The sequence below is a fragment of the Haliaeetus albicilla genome, chromosome 2 (assembly GCF_947461875.1).
Source record: "Haliaeetus albicilla chromosome 2, bHalAlb1.1, whole genome shotgun sequence".
In the NCBI taxonomy this organism is placed as follows: domain Eukaryota; kingdom Metazoa; phylum Chordata; class Aves; order Accipitriformes; family Accipitridae; genus Haliaeetus; species Haliaeetus albicilla.
Genome location: NC_091484.1, coordinates 17,347,609 through 17,368,866, shown reverse-complemented (window position 1 = coordinate 17,368,866; position 21,258 = coordinate 17,347,609). Strand labels below are relative to the sequence as shown.

The 21,258-nt window shown below is 51.3% G+C and overlaps 1 protein-coding gene across 1 annotated transcript; it reads left to right on the top strand.

Moving 5' to 3' along the window:
* Nucleotides 1-1,791: 1,791 nt before the first annotated feature.
* LOC138688209 (centrosome-associated protein CEP250-like) lies at nucleotides 1,792-20,959 on the top strand. Its single transcript, XM_069799348.1, has 21 exons — nucleotides 1,792-1,974; nucleotides 2,353-2,409; nucleotides 2,996-3,064; nucleotides 3,128-3,210; nucleotides 3,783-3,948; nucleotides 4,687-4,793; nucleotides 5,835-6,062; nucleotides 6,170-6,250; nucleotides 7,137-7,281; nucleotides 7,566-7,712; nucleotides 7,906-8,136; nucleotides 9,726-9,919; nucleotides 12,163-12,290; nucleotides 12,496-12,665; nucleotides 13,177-13,252; nucleotides 13,468-13,667; nucleotides 14,417-16,840; nucleotides 17,602-17,757; nucleotides 18,155-18,298; nucleotides 18,466-18,516; nucleotides 20,768-20,959. Exons 1-21 carry the CDS (start codon nucleotides 1,792-1,794, stop codon nucleotides 20,957-20,959), a joined length of 5,232 nt encoding a protein of 1,743 aa, XP_069655449.1.
* Nucleotides 20,960-21,258: the final 299 nt, after the last annotated feature.

The following is a 21,258-nucleotide window of genomic DNA, read 5'->3' as shown; positions in this document are numbered from 1 at the left end:
TCAGGAGCTGGGATGTACATTCTTACGCTGATAAAACAAGCGTCCACGCTGCGCTTGGGTCTCTGACTCGGTCCGATACTGGGATCGTGATTAGCGCAGCATAGCAATAGGAGACTAACGGTTGCCCGAAGGCTGTAAGCTCTGGCGCTGCCTCAGATCCCTGGAGGCGAGGCAAGAGGAGTAACGGTACCTCCACTCGCCAAAGCAGCGGGTTCGCTAGATGTTTGACTACACCAAGGGGTGGAGCGTGACTGTTCACTCAACTCCTGCTCAGATTTTGGCTAGCCCAGCCCACGCTAAGGCCTGATGTATGCTGGGAGCAGCGCCTTTGGGTTGAAGGGGGAGCACCAGGTAGGCAGCACAGGTGGCCAGAAAGAGCTAAAGGGCCATGATGCAGCCATTAGCACCTGCAGCTGGCTGTCTCCTGCAGCCACCATCTTTGCCTGGCAGTATTGTCAGAATCTGCTGACTTTTGGAGATGGTATAGACCAGACTTCCAAGCTGGAAGGTATAAAACAGCAGCTTAGCCAAAAAGCCTTTGAAGGAGATTCAACAGCAGCTGGACTGCTGGGGCTTTTGTGCTTCACAGTGTGATACAGGGGACGCCCGCGCGGTGACGGAGGAGGAAGGATGAGCACTCTCACTAGGGAAAAACAATGTCTTTTTTTGGTGGTTTTTTATTTTTGTTCTTCCCCCCGCCCCCCCCCCCCCCCCCCGCCATAAGCCCACGACTTTAAGTGTTACGGGTTGTAAGTTTTGAAACATCATGGCTTGAGTAGTGCCTCGGTGAATTCACGTAAGAGAGTAGCCCGGGCAAAGGGGACCGAGCCCTGGTTGTCGTGTGTGTTTGTTGTGTTTCTTCACGGGCTCATGAAATAAAGCTTAATTCACAGAGTTCGTTGTCCTGTAAATTTGAACTTTTCTCTGCCATGCCGGTTTTTCTCCCACTGCTTGCAGTCTGTCCCGTTCCTGCTGCACAACAGGGAGCGAAAGCTTCAGTCATTCCACCTATGTATGGCTTGGGTTTCGTACTAGATGGGAACTCCGGCTCCAGGGGCTGAAGTTGGAGCTTTTCGTAGCGAGTTCCAGCTCTTCAGCTGGCTTCCCTGGGCGATGGACCTTTTCCACGGTCCCTGCGGTCCCACCCTTCTTGCCCCAGTGGCCCCAGCCCCCGCCATCCGACCCTCTGGGCTTTCCTCGCGCTCCTTCTCTCCCAGCCTGCACCGGGGGCGCTTTTTGCCCCCAGCGTTCTGCGGGGCCCTTAACGGTCTCTGAGCGGAACGCGCTGGAGCGAACGGCTGCCGGGGCGGCCTCTCCCCCGCGGCAGCACCGCAGCCCAACGCCGCACCCTCAGCGAGGAGCGAGAAGGGAGAAGCGAGAAGGGAAGCGCTGCCACAGAGCGGCCCCGAGCGAGCCCGGCTCTCCCGCCCGGCGCCCGGTCGCGCCCGGCCGGCAGGGTGAGCCGCTGCGCCCGCCGCGGCAGGCGCCTGAGCGCGGTCCGCCGGGGCAGGCCGCGGAGCAGCCCCCGCCGCGGGGCCCGTCAGGCGGCGGAGCCCGGCTGGAGAGCGGGGGCATGGCGGCGCGGAGCCAGGCCTCCGTGCGGCGCCGGCTGCAGAGCTCGGAGGAGGCGCAGCACCGGCAAGCGGTGCTGGTGCGGAAGCTGCAGGCGAAGGTGAGGAGCGGGGGCGCCGGCCCGGCGGGGAGCTGCCCGGGGACGGGCCGCGGTGGCGGGGCCGGGGTGCCCGGGCCGCCCGCGCAGCGCTGAGAGGGGCCTCGGCGGCGGCGGCGGCGATGTCGGGGGGCGAAGGCGCGGCCCCAGCGGGGCCCTCCCCGGGGCGTTCCCCGGCGCTGCCGCGGGCGGGACGGCGCCGAGCCCGCAGCTCGGGGGAGGCCCCGGGAGCCGCCCTCCTCCGCCCGGCCCGGCCCGGCCCGCTGGGCGCCTGGCCCTGCCGCTGTCACCCTGCCGAGCCTCTCGTGAGGGCTTGTCCGTGCTGAAATAAAGATGCCCGGCTCGCAGGCGCCTTTGTTGGGCCACGTTAGCAGGGGGCCGTCCCAGAGGCAGGAGCCGAGCCGGCGGGGGTGGTTTGGGGCGGCCCCGGGCCGAGGCAGGCAGCTCTTAGGATGAGCAGGTGGCAGTACGCGTAAAAGAAGCCCCGTCTCAGTTTCTTCCGTACGAGATAAAGTGAAGCTTCCCTGTATCGTAACGACTTCTTGTTGGCGGCATCGGCACATCGGCAGCGCTGTGAAACGTACTGTGCTTGGGCTGTAAAGACTTGGAGAAAAGCTAATGCAGGAGGAGCCGAGCCTGTTACAAGCTGCATTCGCTCATCTTCATTCTATGTCTCCGTCCAGGTACTGCAGTACCGGACTCGGTGTCGAGAGTTGGAGCAGCAGCTGGCAGCAGGAGGGGTGAGTGTGCAGGTTGCCAACTAAAGACCGTGTAGGTGGCGTTTGTTAAGGCGGGCCAAAGCAAGCTCCCCAAAGCAATGGCAGAGGGAAGCAAGATTTTGCTGCCTGAGGGTTTAAAGAAGCGCTGTAAGTTTGCCTGCGAGTGTTTTGTCCAGTTGCCATTCTTAGAGGAGCCAGTGGTCCCAGAAATGCGGGTGCAGGAAACCCTGTGAAGGGGGATTTTAGTTTTGAGAAAGGGTGCTTTATTGCTGGCGTAACATTTTGTCCTAGGGCTCAGGAGAGGGCTACACTGCCTGTTAGGTTATATGGCCGCCTCTGAAAAAGAACGGGTTGAAACGTGGCATTTTGGAAGGCAAGAATGCTGGCGTTCAACATACGGCTATGTGCTTTTCTTTCTGCTTCACGGCTAAAGTAAACCTAGGAAGAACAAAGGGTAGGAGAGTAGGAGAGCATTCCCAGGCTTCAAGTCGAAGTGAGCGCTCACGGTTGTGAGCTAAGGAGACCTAGCTGCGAGAGTGCCACAGTGGGGGACTGAGGAGAGCTACTCGCATTGAGCACCACCCTTCCCCTCCCTTGCTCTCCATAGTCACGACACTGTTACGCCTGGAAGAAGCCACGAGCTCCTGAGCTACCCAAGCGAATGGAGCGGAAAGCGGTGGATGCTCACAGCAGTGAAGGGAAGACAAGAATTTGACTAAACTTTTCCTTTCTTCTGAAGGGACCCCTTCCAGGCAGGTGGGAAGCCACAGAAGACCAGAGCCTGGAGAAAGCACTGCTTCAGGTGGAAGAGGAGCAGCAAAGGTACAAGGAAGAAGCGTTCCCTCATACCTGGTATCCTGGATGCTCGTGGAAGTGAGGGAAAACCTGTCAGTGCTCCCTGGTCTCCCCAAGGGGAGCAGTTGGGCAAGCTGCTTTGAAAGGAGAGAGGTCCACAGTCTGTTTTCTGTGGTGCAGTAATAGTGTTGTGTGCTGAATGGCTCTGTTTTGAGCGGGGGGTTATTCCGGGTGACTTCCAAAGGTCCCTTTCCAGCCTAAATTATTCTGTGGTTCAGTAGGTGAGCGGGTCAGGAGAGTGCTAGAGAAAGGTGATGCGTCCAGTGATCAGACAGCACGAAGGGGAGGCAAGACGTGAACTGTGGGCATCATCAAAGTAGAAGGGGAAACCGAAATTGTAGGTGGAAGTAGAAGGCTTAAAGCAAGGAGAAGCAAATGAGTATGCCATCACAGAGAGATCTTAGTTAATCCTAGAAAGCACTTTTACTGCCTCTCGGTTTGACAACAAAGTCAGTGTTGAGGGAGTTGGGAAATCACGGAGGCGCTGCTTGTGGATAGCAGTTGTTCAGTGACCTCATTGCTGTTTCTCCCTTTCCAAGGTGTGAGAATCTGGCAGAAGTGAACACTCTCCTGCAGGAACACCTCGAGGAAGCGAATGAGGTTAATTCAGCCCTTAAAGAAGATGTTGGAAAACTGACGGTGGATTGGATGAGGGCCCGGGAGGAGCTGGAATTGAAGGAGAGCGAGTGGCGCGGTGAACGTGAGGTAAGGATGGGCGACGGGAATGTCAGACGCGATGCCGGGGTGGAATGAGAATGGGTTTTATTTCTGGCCTGGAGAGCTTGCTGTGTGAAAGTCGTGGCACCGTTGAGGCTGTCTTGGTGTTTATGAGCAGAAGACAGGGGTGTGAGATGGAGGAGTGTCAGCAAATTGTGGTGATGGGAGATGCCCGCGTGCTGTGACCGTACTGCTCGTTCTCAAAGGCAAATGCTTGCTGTTGCTGGGCACTGTAGGGCAGTGACCCATGAACGCTCGTCTGTTTTTTAATAGTTCCTAAATCTCTGTCTGCAGCAGTGGAGACCGAAGAGAGGTCAGTGTGTTTTCGGATTCAGGGTAGCCAACAGAAGAACAGCACAGGCCTCCCTTACCAATAGGCTGTTGCAAGCAAATCTGACACTGGTCTCGGAGGGGCTTGTTTTTGTCTTCCTCCACCGAGCCTGTTAGACACCTCTGCAAGGCGAGATGATGAATCGCGATCAGTTTGCTTTGTTGATACCCGCGCCTGCAGGGGAAGTGTGGATGTTCCCTTCTTTGCAGTCAGGTGGCAGGTCTACTGAGGATGCCTCTGTGGTGGCTCTTCAGTCCTTGATGCCCCCCCCCCCGATTGGAATAGTTCTTAAAGGAGACCCGGTGATGACGGTTGTGTACCCTCCCCTCTCTGAAAGGCTTGTACAGTGACAGCGAAGGCTGAATTGGCATTTCTTTTTGTCTTTGCCTGTTTAGCTTTATGACAGCTACCTAAGGGGTGAACGCAGCCGTCTACTCAGCCTGTGGCGTCAGGTGGTAACCTTCCGCTGTCATTTCCTGGAAATGAAGACTGCCACTGACCGGTGAGTAGAAGTGAAGGCTAGATCTCGTTGCAGAAAAAACACAGCTTCCCTTCACAGCTGCTTTTTGAGCCTTGATGTTACGCTAGCTGCGGCTAAAGATACCATTTCTCCTTTGGCAGTCTGAAGCGATGGCCTTAAGCATGCCTTAGGCTATATTCAGAATCATTTTGTTTGATGCTGGTTTTCAGGTAAAGCTGAGGGGCTCAGGCTATAAGCAATGCAGGGGCCCTGAACAGGTGAACTTGGCTATGGTGATGTTTGGGCATATTAACACAGACACAGGCATATGTGGACGAGTTGGGAGAGACTCACCAAAGCTATGCATGCAGCATGTGGAGCGGTCCCCTTTTATAGAGTTTGCCTTAAATCTCACTGGCTTTCCTTTCCCACTGCTCCCGATGGAAAGATCATTCGTGAATATGTATATATTTATTTTTTCCTTCTCATTTCCAGCTTACGTTTATCGTGGTCAGTTTGCATCCGCTTATTCCTGTACCAACACTGTTGAGAGAAAGAATAGCTTCTCTACCCTGCTATTACATTTCTCCAGTTGATGTTGCTTAGTTTGATCCCTCCCTTTTATGATTGTTTTCTTGTTCTTGGGCTCTCTGAGGTTCCTTTCTCACAGGTGCCTTCTGTGCAGAGAAGAATAGCGTAGCCTAACAGTAAATTCTTCTGGTGTCAGCATGCAATTTCAAACTCTGGGTTACCGTCAGCCATTTACCTTATTTGGTGATAAGCTTTCCTTAATGCGTAGAGTACGCCTGACCCGCTAGTTAATTCTCGAAGCCTTCTGGCTGTTCCATACATTTCCTCTTATCTCTGGGGAGAAAACAGATTCATTCCTCAACCGTCAAATAGACCCATTGCCCAAGGGTCAAGATGTGTCCTGATCCCAAAGTGTCAGAGGAATGATTCGTCCCCAGCGAAGATGTCGTCTTTCCTGCCGGCTTTTACTGTTGCGCAATTACGTGCTTCGGAAGCGAGTCAGCTGATAAAGGTGGTGGTGTGAACATTACCTCTTTCTTGATTCTTTTTCAGAGATTTGTCAGAGCTGAAGGCAGAGCAAATGAGGCTTTCTGGATCTATACTTGTAAACTGCTCCCGCCTAAACTGTGGCGTACGGCCCTGGGAACCCGTTACGCTGGGTAGACCTGTCCTCGAGGATCAGGCACAGCAGCAAGCGGAAGAGGAAATAAGCCGGAAGACTTGGGAGGTGATGCACTTACAAGTCGAAGGGGACCCGGAGAAGAAGGAGCTTCAGGACAGGTGAATGTGTTTTAAACTTTGCTGTTAGCAGCGTTATCTTCTGTGGGTGCTCGTTGGATTCATAGGATGGGCTGTGTTCACGTTTAAAACGCACCCATTCTGCACAGCCTTGTTCCTGTCCCTAGTCAAACTATTGCCTTCAACAGAACGGACAGAAAAAACCGTCTGACAGACAGAAGCTCTTGTGAGTAAGGCAGGACTGGAAAAGAGATGGCGTATTACAGTGGTTTTGCTGTTAACTGATTCTTGGTGAGAAATGGAGACCAGCGTAAAGAGAGCTGTGTCTCTTGTACAGCCCTTTTGCTACCCAGGGCTGTGCTAAAGGAGTTGGGAGGAATTTGCACAGGACCATCATATGCAATGTAGCCCCTCCGTACTGCCGTTTCCACGCTAGACTGAGCGCAGAAGGCCTTTGGGGCAAGGAGTGCCATTTTGCAACATCACACATACTAACCTGAATCATCCTGTGATCCTGTGATTATTAGTTTGGGAAATTCGTACACATCTCCCCAGATAGATTGCCAGCTCTTTCATCAGTTCACTGCTGAAGGCAAAAGTAATTGTGGGACTATTAAGGTGGACTTTTTAAAAGTCTGTCTTACCCAAAGAAGAACTTTGGAAAGTCTTGTGTCCAACGTACGAAAGAGGAGAGGGAGAACTAACAGGCGGGAAGCTGTTAGCTACCTGAAAGGCGGTTGTAGCGAGGTGGGTGTCGGTCTCTCTTCCCGAGTAACAAGTGATAGGACGAGAGGAAACGGCCTCAAGTTGTGCCAGGGGAGGCTTAGATTGGATATTAGGAAAAATTTCTTCACCGAAAGGGTTGTCAAGCATTGGGACAGGCTGCCCGGGGAAGTGGTTGAGCCACCATCCCTGGAGGTATTGCGAAGACGTGTAGAGTGTGGTGCTTAGGGACGCGGTTTAGTGGTGGACTTGGCAGCGTTAGGTTTACGGTTGGACTCGATGATCTCAAAGGTCTTTTCCAACCTAAATGATTCTATGATTCTATACTCGTGGTTTTGGAAATGAGAATGTTTTTTACGTTAAAAAACTTGTTTGTCTTTCCCCTTCTGATAGACTGAAGGACTTAGCTGCACTTGAAGGAGAACACTCATTATTGCAGAGCGAGTTGGTAGTCGCAAGAGAGATGCTGGAGGAATCGCACCTTCAGAGGGATCTGCTGAAGCAAGAGAAACACGAGCTTACCGTGGCACTGGAAAAGGTATGGTCACCTTATTCCGAGGCAGCACTTGTGGGAGAGGCAGTTGTGATAGCAAGACCACCACAGATGCTGTTTCTGGCAGTAGAAGACAGGGACAATGTTGTTGTCCTTCTTGGAAAATGGCGATCGGACCACAGAGGCTCTGCGGTGTCGTTAGTGCCCACGTGCTTGTTGGGAACGCTGAACTGGGAGTGTGTCAGAGACACAACAGGGGATCTGGAGTTGCTGCTTGAGGTCAGGGATTTTCCTGTCTTTGTTGTCATGTTGTTCTTTTGTCTCTTCAGGCAGAGCAGTCAGTAGCAGAGTTGACAGGGGCTCAGAATAAGCTGACTGCTGAAATAGCCGATCTACACGTTGCAGCAGCGAACGTGAGCAGTATCAATGAAGCTCTTGCGTTGGATAAGGTGCAGCTGAACAAACTTGTGTTGCAGGTGAGCAGAGTTGTCAAAGATCTTGCCAGGTGTTTGTCTCCAGCTGCTGCTGCTGCTGCTTCTCAGGCTTCTTGCCTTCGGACAGTATGACTGTCTGAATATGGAAACGTTGCTCTTTTCTCTGTCCAAGCCAAAGCTCCTACAGAGTAAATCTTACTGTTATTTTATTTCCTCTGTGCTTCTGCGATTGTAGCTGGAGCAAGAGCATGACGTTCTGTCAGGCAAAGTGGACGAGATGGAGAGAGCAAAGATCTCTGGCCAGGAGAAGCTGAACTTGTGTGAAAGAACAAATGAGGCGCTGAGCGCAGAGAAAGCCCACCTGGAGCAGCTGCTGAAGAAAGCAGAGGAGCAACAGGAGGGGCTGCAGGCAGAGCTGAGGATGCTGGCAGAGGAGAAGGCAGAAACCCAAGAGAAACTCATTGAGGTGAGACCAAAAACCTGGTGCTTTCTGGGTGGGCTTTTGGCTGCTTGGCTCAGTGAAGCTGTATCTGTTGGATTCTGCAGTGTTTTTTGTCAAGGAGACACTTGGTAGCGCTGGGGGTCAGGCGGCGTTGTTTACTTCCTTCTGGAAGCGTGTTGATGGCTTGCAGAGCTGTTGTGCAATTCTCTGGGTCGTCCTCTGCTTCTACAGATTCCTTTAATCCACCTGTCTGTGTTGGCCTCTTTTTTGGCTTTTGATAAGCTGCAGAGAGGTGATTTGCCTTGCCCACGAATCTGCGTGAGGCTACTACTCTCACATGCGTCGAAAGAAGCAAACAGGGTAGCTCTTCACCCATTTTCTGAGGCCAAAAACCCCCGGGGCTGCATGTTTCTATTTATGCTTTTTGTTGTGAAGTCTGCAACTTTCCAGGCTCGGCTTGTTGGGGCCTAGAGGGCGGGACAAAGCGGCGAGTCAGTGTCTGCTGTCTTGTACTGCTAAGAACGGGAATGGCACCCTGAAATTGTTGAAACTGTATTTTACGACCTACATGCTGCTTTGAATTGCTAGATCCTCGTTAGGCTTTGAGGGAGAAGCTGAGAAAGAGGTGGTCACAGAAGACTGTTTACTCTGGACTAACTGGTTTTGGTAGAGTGGAAAAAGAGCTTGGGAGAATTGCATCGCTGGAGGAGACTAGGGAGTTTGCCATCATTTCAGTGTCGGTTTCATAATGTACAATCTTAGGTCTTATGGGGTAACTTTGAGAGGAGAATTGTTTGTTTCTGAAGGTCTGTTCCCTGTTAGACAGTCTTAGTTTTGGAGTACGTGGTCTGTTTGGCAAATACCCATCAGAGGTGTATTGGCATCACTGCAGAAGCAAGCTGAAAAATCACGGTTAGTCTTCAGGCTTGAATGCCAGCAAGGTCTATTGGGCAACTTGTTTGTGTAAGACAAGTAAACAGTATTGTTGACACGAACTACTGTCCAAGTAGAGTCTACCATCTCTTTGGCCACACCAGCCGGACTTCCGTAAATCACTAAATGACACTGCTCACCACAAGGGCTGTTTCCCTGCCAAGGATCACCTCATTGCATCCAACTGCCGTACACACTGAAGTAGGTGTGTGGTGGTGTTCTGCGACGAGGTGACGCTTTGATGTTGGTTTTTCTTCTTCTAGAAGGAGAAACCATGTGTATTTCCACTTTGTTCGGCAAGCAAAGTTGCTCTTGCTCAACGGTTCCTGAAAATTCCCAGCACTGGAATAGATTCTGATAGAATTTTAGTTTGCAAGGTGGCAGTTGTGGAAGATGTGGTATTTTTGCGTGAAAAGATGTGGTCTGGGTGTGTACGTTTGTCCTGAAGGGGCCGTCTGGTCCCAGGCAACCCAGCAGGGCCTTACACATCGCTTTCAGGTTAACAGCCCTAGTGCCTTTTGGCAGCCCAGGGTGTTAGGGCGGCATGAAGCAGATGCTCTTAAACTTTCAGGCCAGAGTACCGGAGCTCTTTCTCCTCTAGCTGATTCAGAAGTGGCGCTGGCTGGCTCTGCACAGAACTCCAGAGAAGGGACTCTAACTGTATTTTGTCCCGCTTTCAGGTTCACCGCCAGCAAGAGTCAGCTAGCAGTGGTCTGGAGCAGTTGCGGCAGGAGTCCTCTCGCCAAGGACAAGCACTGGCCAACGTATCCAAAGAGAAGGAATTGCTGGCGCACGAGAAGGCTGCCTTAGAGGTGCGACTGGCAGCCACGGAGCGGGACAGACGAGGCCTTGCAGAGCAGCTGGCAGAGGCCAGGTAAAGGCAGGGGGGAGACCCTAGGCAGGAGATTATTTAATGTCTGTAATTATAGAGGTGATAATCATGACACGAGGGTTCATTGCATCCTGTATGCTTTTCAGCTATTTTCACCTTCCATGGACAGAAAATGGAGGAATCTCGAGAAAAAAAAAAAACACCAAACCAAAAACCCAAACCAGTACAGCATGGTTTGAATGTTATTTTTCTGACAGCTAAAGCTAACAAAGCTCTCCTGAGCCTGGGGCTCATGTTTATGCCCCCTTGCACGTTCCTGTGTGAAGTCCAAAGCAAGCCAGCGTAATTCCTCAGTATCTGGTACCTTGGCTCTGCATTGAGTAGTAATTAAACCATGCAGATGTTTACTGAAACCCAAAGCTTCTCTCTGGTTTCGGTTTCTCGTTCTGCGCGTTTGAACTTGGATCGTTCCTTATCAAGTAGTTTGACAGGGGATCTTCAGAATTCAAGTCTATTACGTACGGACATTGCGAGTAGGACACTGCCATTTAGGGTGAAGCTAGAGGCTCGTGCTGAAAATCTTGAGGGCCTACTGTTTCTAGTCTAACTCTTGTTACCTGTGGTGCAGGACCTAGAGTTGGTTACACCAGCAGCAGGGAAGCCTCTTTTGAATGCTCGCCAGTCTGTGGGAATTGTTGCCCATCATTGATGTGTGGGTCCGGTACTCCCTACCACGTGCTGTTTTGAGATAGACATCATGGAGGAGTTTATGCAGGGCAGGAACAAGATTTTGTCCTTCTGCTGGATCAGGTTTCTAAGATCACGTGTGACAAGTTCTGCTTTTAAAAAAAAAAACCAACCCCAAACTACCCAACGTATGGAGATGTTTGTCCTCCTCTCAGGTCTTTTTTAGAAGACTCCTGACCTTGCAGAGCTGTACAAATGCGAGATTGTTTGTCACGCTTCTTGACTTTGACGCCTTACCACTCCAGAGTATGTTGTTAGCAAGGCTGATAAACACCATTTAGACTCAGTCTGTTTCTTGAGAGCTGCTGCTGCTTCTGAGCTCCAGCTCCTCTTAGTTGATCCAGCTGAATTATGTTCTGTCAATTATTGGGCTGCAGCAACTATTCTTGCCAGATGTTGTTCTCAAGAGCCTGTTGTTGTCGTCACAGTTTTGGACTCTTATCTTCTCTGTTCTGTTTTAGAGACTGACTTTGATTTATCCTTAAAATGGAGCATATTTACTTTGGACTGCCAGACATTGGCGTAGTCAGAAATATGTGCTTGTTCTCCTTCTTGAAGATACATCCTCCATCGTCCATCAAAGCAGTGAAATCCTACTGTTGTGGGTCTTAGTGTTGTACCACTCGGGTGCCCCTTTACCCTGAAGGATGTTATCCTGGTTGCACGCCTGTTCTAGTGAGGCAGTGCTGTGTATGGTAGGAACCTGGCACACAGGACGCCGTGTTAGATCAGGGAGGCAACTTCAGCTCCTGGTTGCAGAGTCCTGTGTGTCATACGCAGCAGCTGGTTGAAGTCTATGGATGTAACAATTTGCCTCCGCAGTACTACAACTTCCATTTTAAAGAGCGGCAAGCCATTTGGGCTACTGCCTGCTTAGTTAGCAACGCTTAGAGAAAAGTAGCAAGTTTTTCTCGCGAACTTCCAAGAGTTTAAACTGAAGGCTACCTGTCTCTCCTTTCAGGTAGTCCTTGTTCAGGTAAAATCTAGTTCAGATTTCTTACAAATGCTGCTTACAAGCATGAGCTTTTACTGTATCATCTGATGTATTGCTTTAGTCCCTTTGAAATATAGGGAGTCTGGAAGATCACCTCCCTGTACGTACACTACGAACAGCATCAAAAAGTCACGAGTCAGCCAGGGAGATGCTCTTACTCTGCGCCCCTGCAGAGCAACCTGGAAGTGACGATGAGCAAAGGGCTGTGAGCAGAGGCTGGGCTTTTGCTTGCTGGCACAGACTTTGTGAGCACAGCTACCCGTGCGTCATAGATCAGACAATAGCAATTTAAGATTTGGCGATGGAGATCAAACTCGGCTGGGCTTTCTGTGTTACGCTAGGTCATAAGTAAAGCCTGGGCATTCCCTCGGAGGGGCCTGCATTGCTCTTTTAAATGGCAGAAATATGCCTTCTGTATACCAGTTTCCATGCAACCCATTTTCCGAACTGAGGGGTAGGGATCTTGAACCAGCTCCTACTGGACTAACTCCCTGTGGGCGTCAGGAGCAAGAAACTCATTTCTCTCCGTATTGGCCTCTTGTAGGGCCAGGAGGGAGACCCTGGAATCCAGCCTGCTTGAGGCTCAGCAGCGCTTATGTCAGCTGGAGATCGCCAGGAGTCAGCTTGAAATCCAACTTCAGACAGTCAGGCAGGCCAAGGAGGTGATACAAGGTGAGAGCCTCATGTGCTTTGTTTCTGGTGACCCCCCTGCCTAGGGAGGATGGTATAAAAATAGCTCTCCGTCTGCAGTGCTTCTAAGGAGTGAAGGAGCTGGGGACAGATCCCTCCTACACTGAAATTCAAATGGCTTACGGTTAGTGAAGTCAGAACCGCTGTTTGTGTAGGCCCTGAATCTTGCCATTTGTCACGTTTGCAGGGGAAGCGAAGTGCCTTCAATGTGAGCTGGAAGCAGAGAGATCTCTCATGAAGCAGGAACGGGAAAACATGGCGCAACAGCTCTTGCGGGCAGAAGAGCAGTATAACGATACCCTCAAACTTCGGGAAACGGATCACGAAGTGGAAATAAACAAGCTCCTGCAAGAGCTGGTAGGAAACAATATGCTTCTGAAGTCTTGAGGCAAGCTTTGTGGGCTGGCTTTAGAAGAATAATAGCCTGAGCGTGTGAAATGGCAGCAAGCGTCTGTCATAGGCCACGCGTTGCTAGGCCAGGCAGCAGAGCCAAGAGCTCGCACTTGAAAGCACGTGAAGACCTACAGGACTATGCCGGGACAGTAAATGCAAGCCACGGATTCCGTGTGGGCCTAAGACGAGTTGAGCAGAAGGTTGGGTGGTCCCCACCCAAGGCATGGCAGTAAAGGGGTAGGATCTTACCAGACTCCTGTCTACCATGAAGTAGACTCCTAACTTTCCTGCCAACTGCAGTCGTGGGAACTTTGTTCCTTTCTTTCTGTCCTTTCACGGTTGACAGAGGTGTTATCTTTGGGCTCAAAGCATACAGAACAGATGGAACAGCCCCTCGTTCCTGGGCTTGAACTTGAGTTCGTGGCCCGTCTTGTGACTAGGGCATCGGGGTGCTGGCCTCTTTCTCACCCTGCAGTCCATCTGCATCTTCTCCTTGATGAGAATGGAGTTGAGCTTTGAAAATAGAGACTCTGAGACTAGAGGGAAATCCCGTAGGCGAGAGGTGCTAGGAAACAGGCAGCCGCCAGAGAGGGGAAGGTAACATCTCCTCTTCTTCCGCCAGCTTGACCCTCCTTTTAAGTTCCTTGATAGGACATGATTTATGGAGGGCACAAAGCCACTACTGTGCGCTGTCGAGGTGGGGGTTTGTGGGAGGGATGAAGCTTCCCATTTTTTTGAGAAGCTTGGCTGGGACTCCCTCCTGAAGTCTTTTTCTCCCCTCATCAGGCAAGCGAGCGGGAAGGGCACCATTCAGAGCTACAGGAGATGCTGGAGCAGTGGGAAAAGGAGAAGGCAGAGACAGAAAGGGAGCACGAGAAGAAGCTGTTTGATATGAAGCAGAAAGTTGCTGCCATGCAAGCTCAACAAGAGGAGGAACGGACGAGAGTGGAAAGTGCCAAGCAAGAGGTAGAGACCGTGAAAGGAGAATTTGTGTGGTTTTTTTTACTCTTCTGGGCTCCTTATTGGCAGTGCTTCTCTGGACACTGTCCGTCTGGGTGGAAGCGTCTCTTCGATACCCCTTTGTAAAGAGGAGCGATGCCTTGGCAGCCATGAGACCTTTGTGCCGTGAGGGACAGGGCCTGGAATGCGAGAGGCTACCACAGTGTAGGTTTGAGAAAGGCAGGAAGCGCGTTGCAGCCTGAAGAGAACATGAACACCGTAACTGTGTCTGTGATCTGACCACTACTCCTTCAAGAGGGCACAGTGGGGTTCTAGAGGATGGTACCATGAAAACTCTACACGGTAGAGGTCCAAAAAAAACCCCAACGCCCAACCCCAACAACGGGAACTCCCATGTTGGGGTTGTTCTGTCTTCCCTTCCTCCCTCCCTATCAGAGAGAACATCATCGTGCCACTGCCTAAATCATGGTTAGTCTGGACTTTAAATCCTGGCTGCAGTTCTGGCAGCTCCTCCCCAAAAGAACACGCTCGAGCTGGAAGAGGTTCGGAGAAGGGCAAAAAGGAAGACGGGACTGGCCGAGTAAGCTGGGAAAGACGCAACCGAAAGGGTGGCGCAGGAAAGGTCTTACAACATCCCGAGAGGCAGGGAGGGAGGGGGCAGCCCCTGACTGCCACTGAAGCAGGAGTTCAAATCTAGTACGAAAAGCAAACATACATGGGTGGAATTATTGAACCTCTTTGTCACTGTTTTGCAGCAGGAACGGGACGGACTGCGAGCCGTTAAAGAAGAACTGGTACGGGAGATGAAACTTCTTCAGGAATCGGTCACAGCCTCCGAAACCCGAGCAAATGCAGCAACAGATAGGAATCGCTGCCTTGAACAAGAACTTCAGACTACATTGTCTATCTTAAAAATCAAAAACGAGGAAGTGGAAACGCAGCGGGAGAAAATCCAGATGCTCCAAAAAGAGGCAGCACAGAGAAAAGCTTTGCAGGAGAGTCTCACTCGTATGACTGCCATCCTGTCGGAGAGGGAGGGAGAAATGAAGTTGTACCAGGAACAGGTGAGAAGGCTGGAGAACCAGAAAGAAATGCACGAAACTACTCTCAGTGAGGTTATCAAGGACATAACAGAGAAAAAACAGGAGGTTGAATCCCAGCAAGAACAGATACGGGAGCTGGAGAAGCAGCGAGAAATGCTGAGGACTGCTGTCAGCAAGATGAGCGAAGAGCTGGAGGAGAGAGACCGGGAGATCCAATTCCAGGAGGGGAAAATAATGATTCTAGAACGAGACGGTGCATCACAAGTGAGAAATCTGCAGGTGGATCTTGATCATATGAAAGGAAACTTGAAGGAGAAGAATTTGGAGCTTCTGTCTCTGACCCAGCAGATCCAAGCGCTGGAAATGGAGAGAGAACAGGCGAAATCTCTGCACGCGAGCCTTGGACACCTGAGGGCAGTTCTTAAGGACAGAGAGAGCGAGTGTGATTCTCAAAGGGATCAGTTACGACTCTTGCAGCAGTACAAGGAACAGCAAGAGGGCTACCTGCAAGAGCTTCGTGGTACACTGGAAAAGATGACCCTTTCTTTATCTGAAAAGGATCAAGAGCTTGAGTCGCAACAACAGCAAATCCGGGAAGCTGAGGAAGTCATGGAAATGCAGTTAAGGACTGTCCGTGACCAACTGGAGCAGACCTTAGGAACCTTAAAAGAAAAGGACAGACTCCTAGACATCCAAAAGCAACAGGCAAGGAGCTATGCGGAAAAAACAGAAGAACAGATGAATGTCTTGCACAGAGACTTAGAGTACACTACAGCAATACTGAAAGAAAAGGATTTAATGATTGAATCTCAGAAGGAACTGATTGAGACCTTCCAAAAAGAAGAGCAAGACTCTGGACAGCAGAAGGAAATTCTGCAGCAGCTTCAAGTGGCACTGAAGGAAAAAGAACAAGAAATGTTATCCCTTAGAAAGCAATGTGAGGCGTGGAAGGAAAAGGAGGAAAAGCGTGAAGCTGAGCAAACAAACCTCCAAGCAACAAAGCTGACTCTGAAAGAAAGAGAGGAAAAGATAGAGGTTCTGGAGGAAGCTCTCTCTAAGCTTCAACAGCAAAAGGAGGAGGCAGCGAGGCAGACCAAAGCCGTACAGCAAAAACTAGAATACGCTGAATCTTCTCTAGAAGCGAGAGATCAAGAGATAGTGTCTTTGCAAGAGCACGTCCAGGAGCTTCGAGAGCAGAAGGAGTTAGAAGGCAAGCAGGCCAAGAGTCTAGAGCAGGATCTAGACAAAATGAGCCAAATCTTGAAGGAGAACCATTTGGAGTTCCTCAGGCAGACAGAGCAAATGAACATGTTCCGGCTTCGTGAAGAAAGCACGAAAGTAGCACTAACATCATGCCAGCAGCAAGTGGATCTGCTTGAGCAAGCGGTGAGGAAGAGAGATGAAGACAACGAAACTCTCATGCAAAAACTCCAGCGCCAAGAAGAAGAACTGAAGACCTTGCAGAATCTCCAGCCTAGGCTAACCAAGAAGAATGAAGAGGTTAGGCATGGCAGAGAGCAAGAGAAGCTCCTGGAAGAAGCCTTGCATGAGAAGGAGCAAGAGACCAAGGCTGAAGGTGAACTAAAAGAGTTAGAAGAGGAAGTAAGAGCTCTTCGGGAAGATCTCCAGCATGTTCAGCCGACTCTGACAAAGAAGGATGAGGAGATCGAGAACCACAGAGACAGAGTCGGGTACTTAGAGCAGACTCTGACAGAGAGAGAACAAGAGCTTAGGAGGCAGAGTGAGCTCTTGAAACAATTAACATCAGCTTTGCGATGGAAGGATGGCGGGGAGACCCTGCAGAAACAAATCCAGAAACTCCAGAAATGGGAGGAAGAGGAAGCAGAGAAGCGGCGAGTTCTCCAGGAGAGAGACCGTTCCTTGCAAAGACAGAAGGAGCTAACGCAACAACTGGAGGATGAGCGGAAAGCCAACGGGGAAGAATTGGAGCGCACGATTGCTATTTTGAAGCAGACCGAGAGCAGAGAAGTCAAATGGAAAGAGAAGGCACAAGCACTGACTCTTGCCCTTACCAAGAGTGAAATGGCCAATGGGACTCTGAGGGAAGAAATAGCCATCCTGCAGAGCATGGTTTCGGAGAGGGACACGGACCGGTTTCATCATCAGGTAGGCAGTGTGACTGATCATCAGTCAACTAAAAAGTCTATAAAGGATTCTAATGATGATGCCCATAAAGATACGGGAATATATAGTCCCATAAATACATGACCTGCTTGGCCAAAGAAACTGCGGTTGTAGCCAGCAGGCTTGCCTGTCTGCGTAGCTCAAGGCATTCACCTGCTGAAGTGTTTTCTGTCAGCCCCCGAACTACTGAAAGAACTACGGAGCTTGCTGTTAGAGTTACCCCAAGCCCAGACGTTGGGGATGGGTAACTGGTTCTCTCCTGTGTAGGCAAGCTTAGCCAACGTGTCGTGGTTGGGGTTTGGCACGGAAAGGAAGGGGCACAGCTGACCAAACTAAGGGACTGACCTTAGCAGAATTTTGTAACGATGGTTGCACAGCAGCTACGCTGACGGTGCTTAGAGGATGCTTTCAGAGATGTCGATTTCGGAGGTACAGCTTTTCCAGTGTATTAAAAATAACGGCATTCGTACCGTTGCCTGATCAGGTGAAGGGCTTCATTGCGCATTCAGGATGTACTTGTGCTGCGGTCCAAAAGGCCGGAAGGCAAATCTGTGTGGATTTCCCCACGGCGATCGGGAGGAGGGCCCCTAGGAAGAAAGAGAGTGTGTTGTTTTGGCCCGTCAACCAGGAGGAGCAGAAGGGACTTGGCACTGTCCATTCCCGAGTCCGGTCACTCTCCCCGACTTGTCGATTCTGTCCCTCCTAACCTTTATGGGGCACCAGCTCACATAAACTCCTCTCTGTATACCCAGCAGGCTATTGCAGAAGGGGAGCAGCTATCGTGGCTCTCGGAGAAGAGACTCCTGTCACAGCAGCTGGAATGTCTGCAGCGAGCAGTTGCAAGGCTGGAACTGGAGAAGGCGGAGCTGAAGCAACTCAATGCTGAGCTCAGGAGGACTCTCGAGCAGGTAAAACAGGCTTTCACTGCCTCTGCAAAGCCTCACGGTCCTCTGGATCACAGCACATTTCCACAGACAGCACTTTGGAGTCCTCTGCTTGTTTCCTTCCCTCTCCCACTTCCCCCTGTGGACGCACGCTTTTGTATTTTCTCTCTCTTCTGGCACCCCGTTGCCTTCACAAATGCGCATTCGCTCCGGTCCCACCCTTCCTGCCCCAGTGTCCCCATACACGCACGTTTGACGCTCTTGTGTCAGGAACTGTTTCCTCTTGCTCTTTCTCTTCCATAGCCTACTTCGAGTGCTTTTTGCCCGCAGCATTCTCTGGGGCAGTTAACAGCCTCTGAGCAGAGCAGAAATCTCCTTGCCATGATGTCCAGAGCTCCTTTTGCTCCTTGTTTGGTGGCAGGTTTCTGTGACCCTTTCTCCTATCACCAACGTGCAGGTGGAACGTGAACGGAGGAGACTGAAGAGATATCACAGTGGTCGGTCGCTGCCAGATGCGTGCGGATTTTTGCTGTCTGACCAGCACAAGATGGCTGCTTCTAGACAGGTGAGAACAGAATCTTCCTTGGTGGGAGGAGGGTCTGGCCATACAGAGGAACAGTGGCAAATCCCAGTGGCAGCATCCCCCCAGTATAGACCTAAGAGAAGTGGAACGTAGACCATGGCCCTGGCCAAACTGGAGACCAAAAGGAAATCCTTGCATTTTCTTCGCAGGAGGAGTCTCACGCTCACTGCAGTCGTCGATTAGCTGAGTTGCAGAACCAGGTGAGGAGTAGGAAAGCTCTCGTCAAAAGCTGCCGTGGCTGTACTGAGGGGCACAGCTTTGCACGATGCTACAGCCCGAGTTTTGTTTGGCTGTCGGGAAGTGAGTACACCAGGCAGTGGAAATACCCAGTCAGTCAGACACATCTGTTGGCCATGGCCAAACAACATCATGCACCTAGGTCTAGTCTCTGGCTTGCCTAGAGGTCAGGCGTGGTGGGAGAGGGATTGGAGGAAATTCAGAGAACTGGCACTCGCCTGAATATGGAGAAGATTCTAAGGATGTTCCCCTTGAGTCTTACTCATCTTGTTGACGGCTTCCATTTTCCCTTGACTCCGTTAACGGTAGAGCTTGCACTCTATCAGAGCTCCAGGGATCTGAGGCAGCGCCAGAGCTTACAGCCTTCGGGCAACCGTTAGTCTCCTATTGCTATGCTGCGCTAATCACGATCCCAGTATCGGACCGAGTCGGAGACCTAAGCGCAGCGTGGACGCTTGTTTTATCAGCGTAAGAATGTACGTCCCAGCTCCTGAACCCTATCCCATCCCTTGACAGCGGTACTGGCAGTAGCAGCAGTCGCCAGGCTCCTCTTCCACGTGCTTTTAAGGGTCTGGTATGCCCTGGTCTCCCTGAGGAGGTGAATCTTCGCAGGTGTTCAGGGCAAAATGCCTGTAAGATTTATGCGAGTAAAGTACACGGTGCTCCGCTCTGGCAAGTGAGCCGAGCGTACCGCTGAAGCCATCAAGTTATACCTTAAGGGTGTTTTCACCAGGAAGCCTCAGCGCCTGAAGTTCTGTTGCTACAGATAACGGATTGAACCCCCTTCCCCCTGTGACGGTTGTGTCTGCCTGCACTGTGGACCTGCTCCAGCAGTTCGGCAGGAAAGTGAAGGTGCTCTGCTCAAAGAATCGTCCTCAGCTGGCTAGTTGGGGCACTCCTCTGGGTCTGGGAAACAGCGGAACTGGAACGTGATCTCCCCCTTCCTGGGAGATGCTCTTAGCAGCAGATGGCCACTTCTCCCACGCATACCTCTGGGTTACCTACCAAAGCGTGGGAGGCTTCCAAGCCCCGTTGCACAAAGGTGCCCTTATTATTTCAGAGAGAAGGTCAGAGCTGTCCCTCTCTTCAGGGGTGGTGTTCCCTAGCCTACGCGTATCGTCTGCTGTGAAGTCCCTCCGACGTCTTGCTTTCCGTGCGCGCTACCGGCTTCTAATTCGGCACCTCGCGTTCCCCTTCCGGAGCTGGCTGCCCGAGTTTCCCACCTAGTCTGCTCGAGATGCTTAGCAGATTAGGGACCCTCTTTTTGTCTGGTTTGGCTTTACGTTGGCAGACCTTGGTATCGTAATTCGAACGGAGCAGGTTCCATAAGCCATAAAACTCCTTTAGGAATTGCTTCTGTTATTTGAGTTCATTTGCCAAGAAAGAATATTTTCGTACTCCTAGCTCGAGGTTGGGGATGGCATTCCCACGTGGGACAGAGCCCTTGGCAAAGCACATGTCACTTTGAAAACAGAGGAGAACCTCTGGCCTGAGCTGTTCTCCCCGAAACAGCAAAGCACCGAGCGCTGCTCCCAGTGCTGGCATCTCCTCCGCTCCAAAGCAGGCAGAGGGCAACATGCCAGAGCTGCTGTGGCTGCGCTGCCCTGCAATGCTGACAGGAGGCGAGAGCAGCTGGGTCTCTCCCACCAAAAAGCCCAGCAGGCACAACCCGCTGTTGCCAGGAAGTAATAAGAGTTTGAGGATTTTGAAGGCCTCAGCAGTCCTTTAAGGCTCCTTTGCCCCCCGGGCTGTGCTCTGAAGTTAGGAAGAGTGAGAGTTTTCTCCCGTTTCATGTGCTAGCTGTCGGGTTTCTAAAGTAGATCGTAACAGAACGGTTCTTCACTACCTTGTGTAAGCAGCAGTCCTCCTGCTGAGGAGAAAGCAGGTGGAACTAAGGTGGCAGCAGCCCAAATCTCTCCTTTGAAAAAAAGGGTTGGGTTACAAAATCCTGTAGAAACCTCTCTCTTTAATATGCATGTCACGTCTCGGTGTTGTGCCTTGTGAATGGTATGCCAGAAAGAAACTCGGAATTGCCGGTAATCTGAGCTCAGTTCAGGGTGGCTCTGGCAACCTCTTAGTTCCCATTCCACAAGGACAACATGTTTGTCAGGGCTGGAGTTGGAGGGTGCGTCTTCCCTGACGGCCGGATCTGTGGAGCTACGGATGGTCCTAAGAGCGTGGGCTTGTCTGAGCTCGGCCTTTTGCCTCTTTCAGGTGTCCCTTCTGCAGACGCAGCTGGCACAAGAACGAAAATACAAGCAGGACTATATCGAGCGCTGTGCCAAGACCAGCCAGGAGCTGTCAGACCTTCACCAAGAGCTGTCTCGCTCCTTAGCAGCTGTGGTCAGGGAGCCGAAAGCTGCTGTTCTGGAAGCAGAGGCTCGGAAGCTGGGTCAGCCTCTCTGAACCTTCTTTTCCTGTAGAGGAGCAGCTGCAGCATCACGGCGTTCCGGTCTGGTGCCCTTCCCGGAAACGTATTATGTTTTGCTGTGGGAAATGGGGGTACATCTGTTCTGTTTGCGTTCGGAAGCATTTCCTAGCGACAGGGATTTAAAAAAATTTTTGTTTTAATAAAAGAGATTTTGCAGGACTGCCCTTTTTCAACGGGGGTACATTGGTTCTGTTTACGTTCGCAAGCATTGCCTAGTGACAGCGATGTTTAAAATTTTGTTTTAATAAAAGAGGTTTTGCAGGACTGCACTTTT

Excerpts from the sequence above, each read along its gene's own strand:
- LOC138688209 (XM_069799348.1), top strand. The coding sequence starts at position 1,792 with ATGTCGGGGGGCGAAGGCGCGGCCCCAGCGGGGCCCTCCCCGGGGCGT. Across the intron at positions 3,949-4,686 it reads AGTGGCGCGGTGAACGTGAG|CTTTATGACAGCTACCTAAG; the intron begins GTAAGGATGGGC and ends TTGCCTGTTTAG. Across the intron at positions 18,299-18,465 it reads AGATGGCTGCTTCTAGACAG|GAGGAGTCTCACGCTCACTG; the intron begins GTGAGAACAGAA and ends TTTTCTTCGCAG.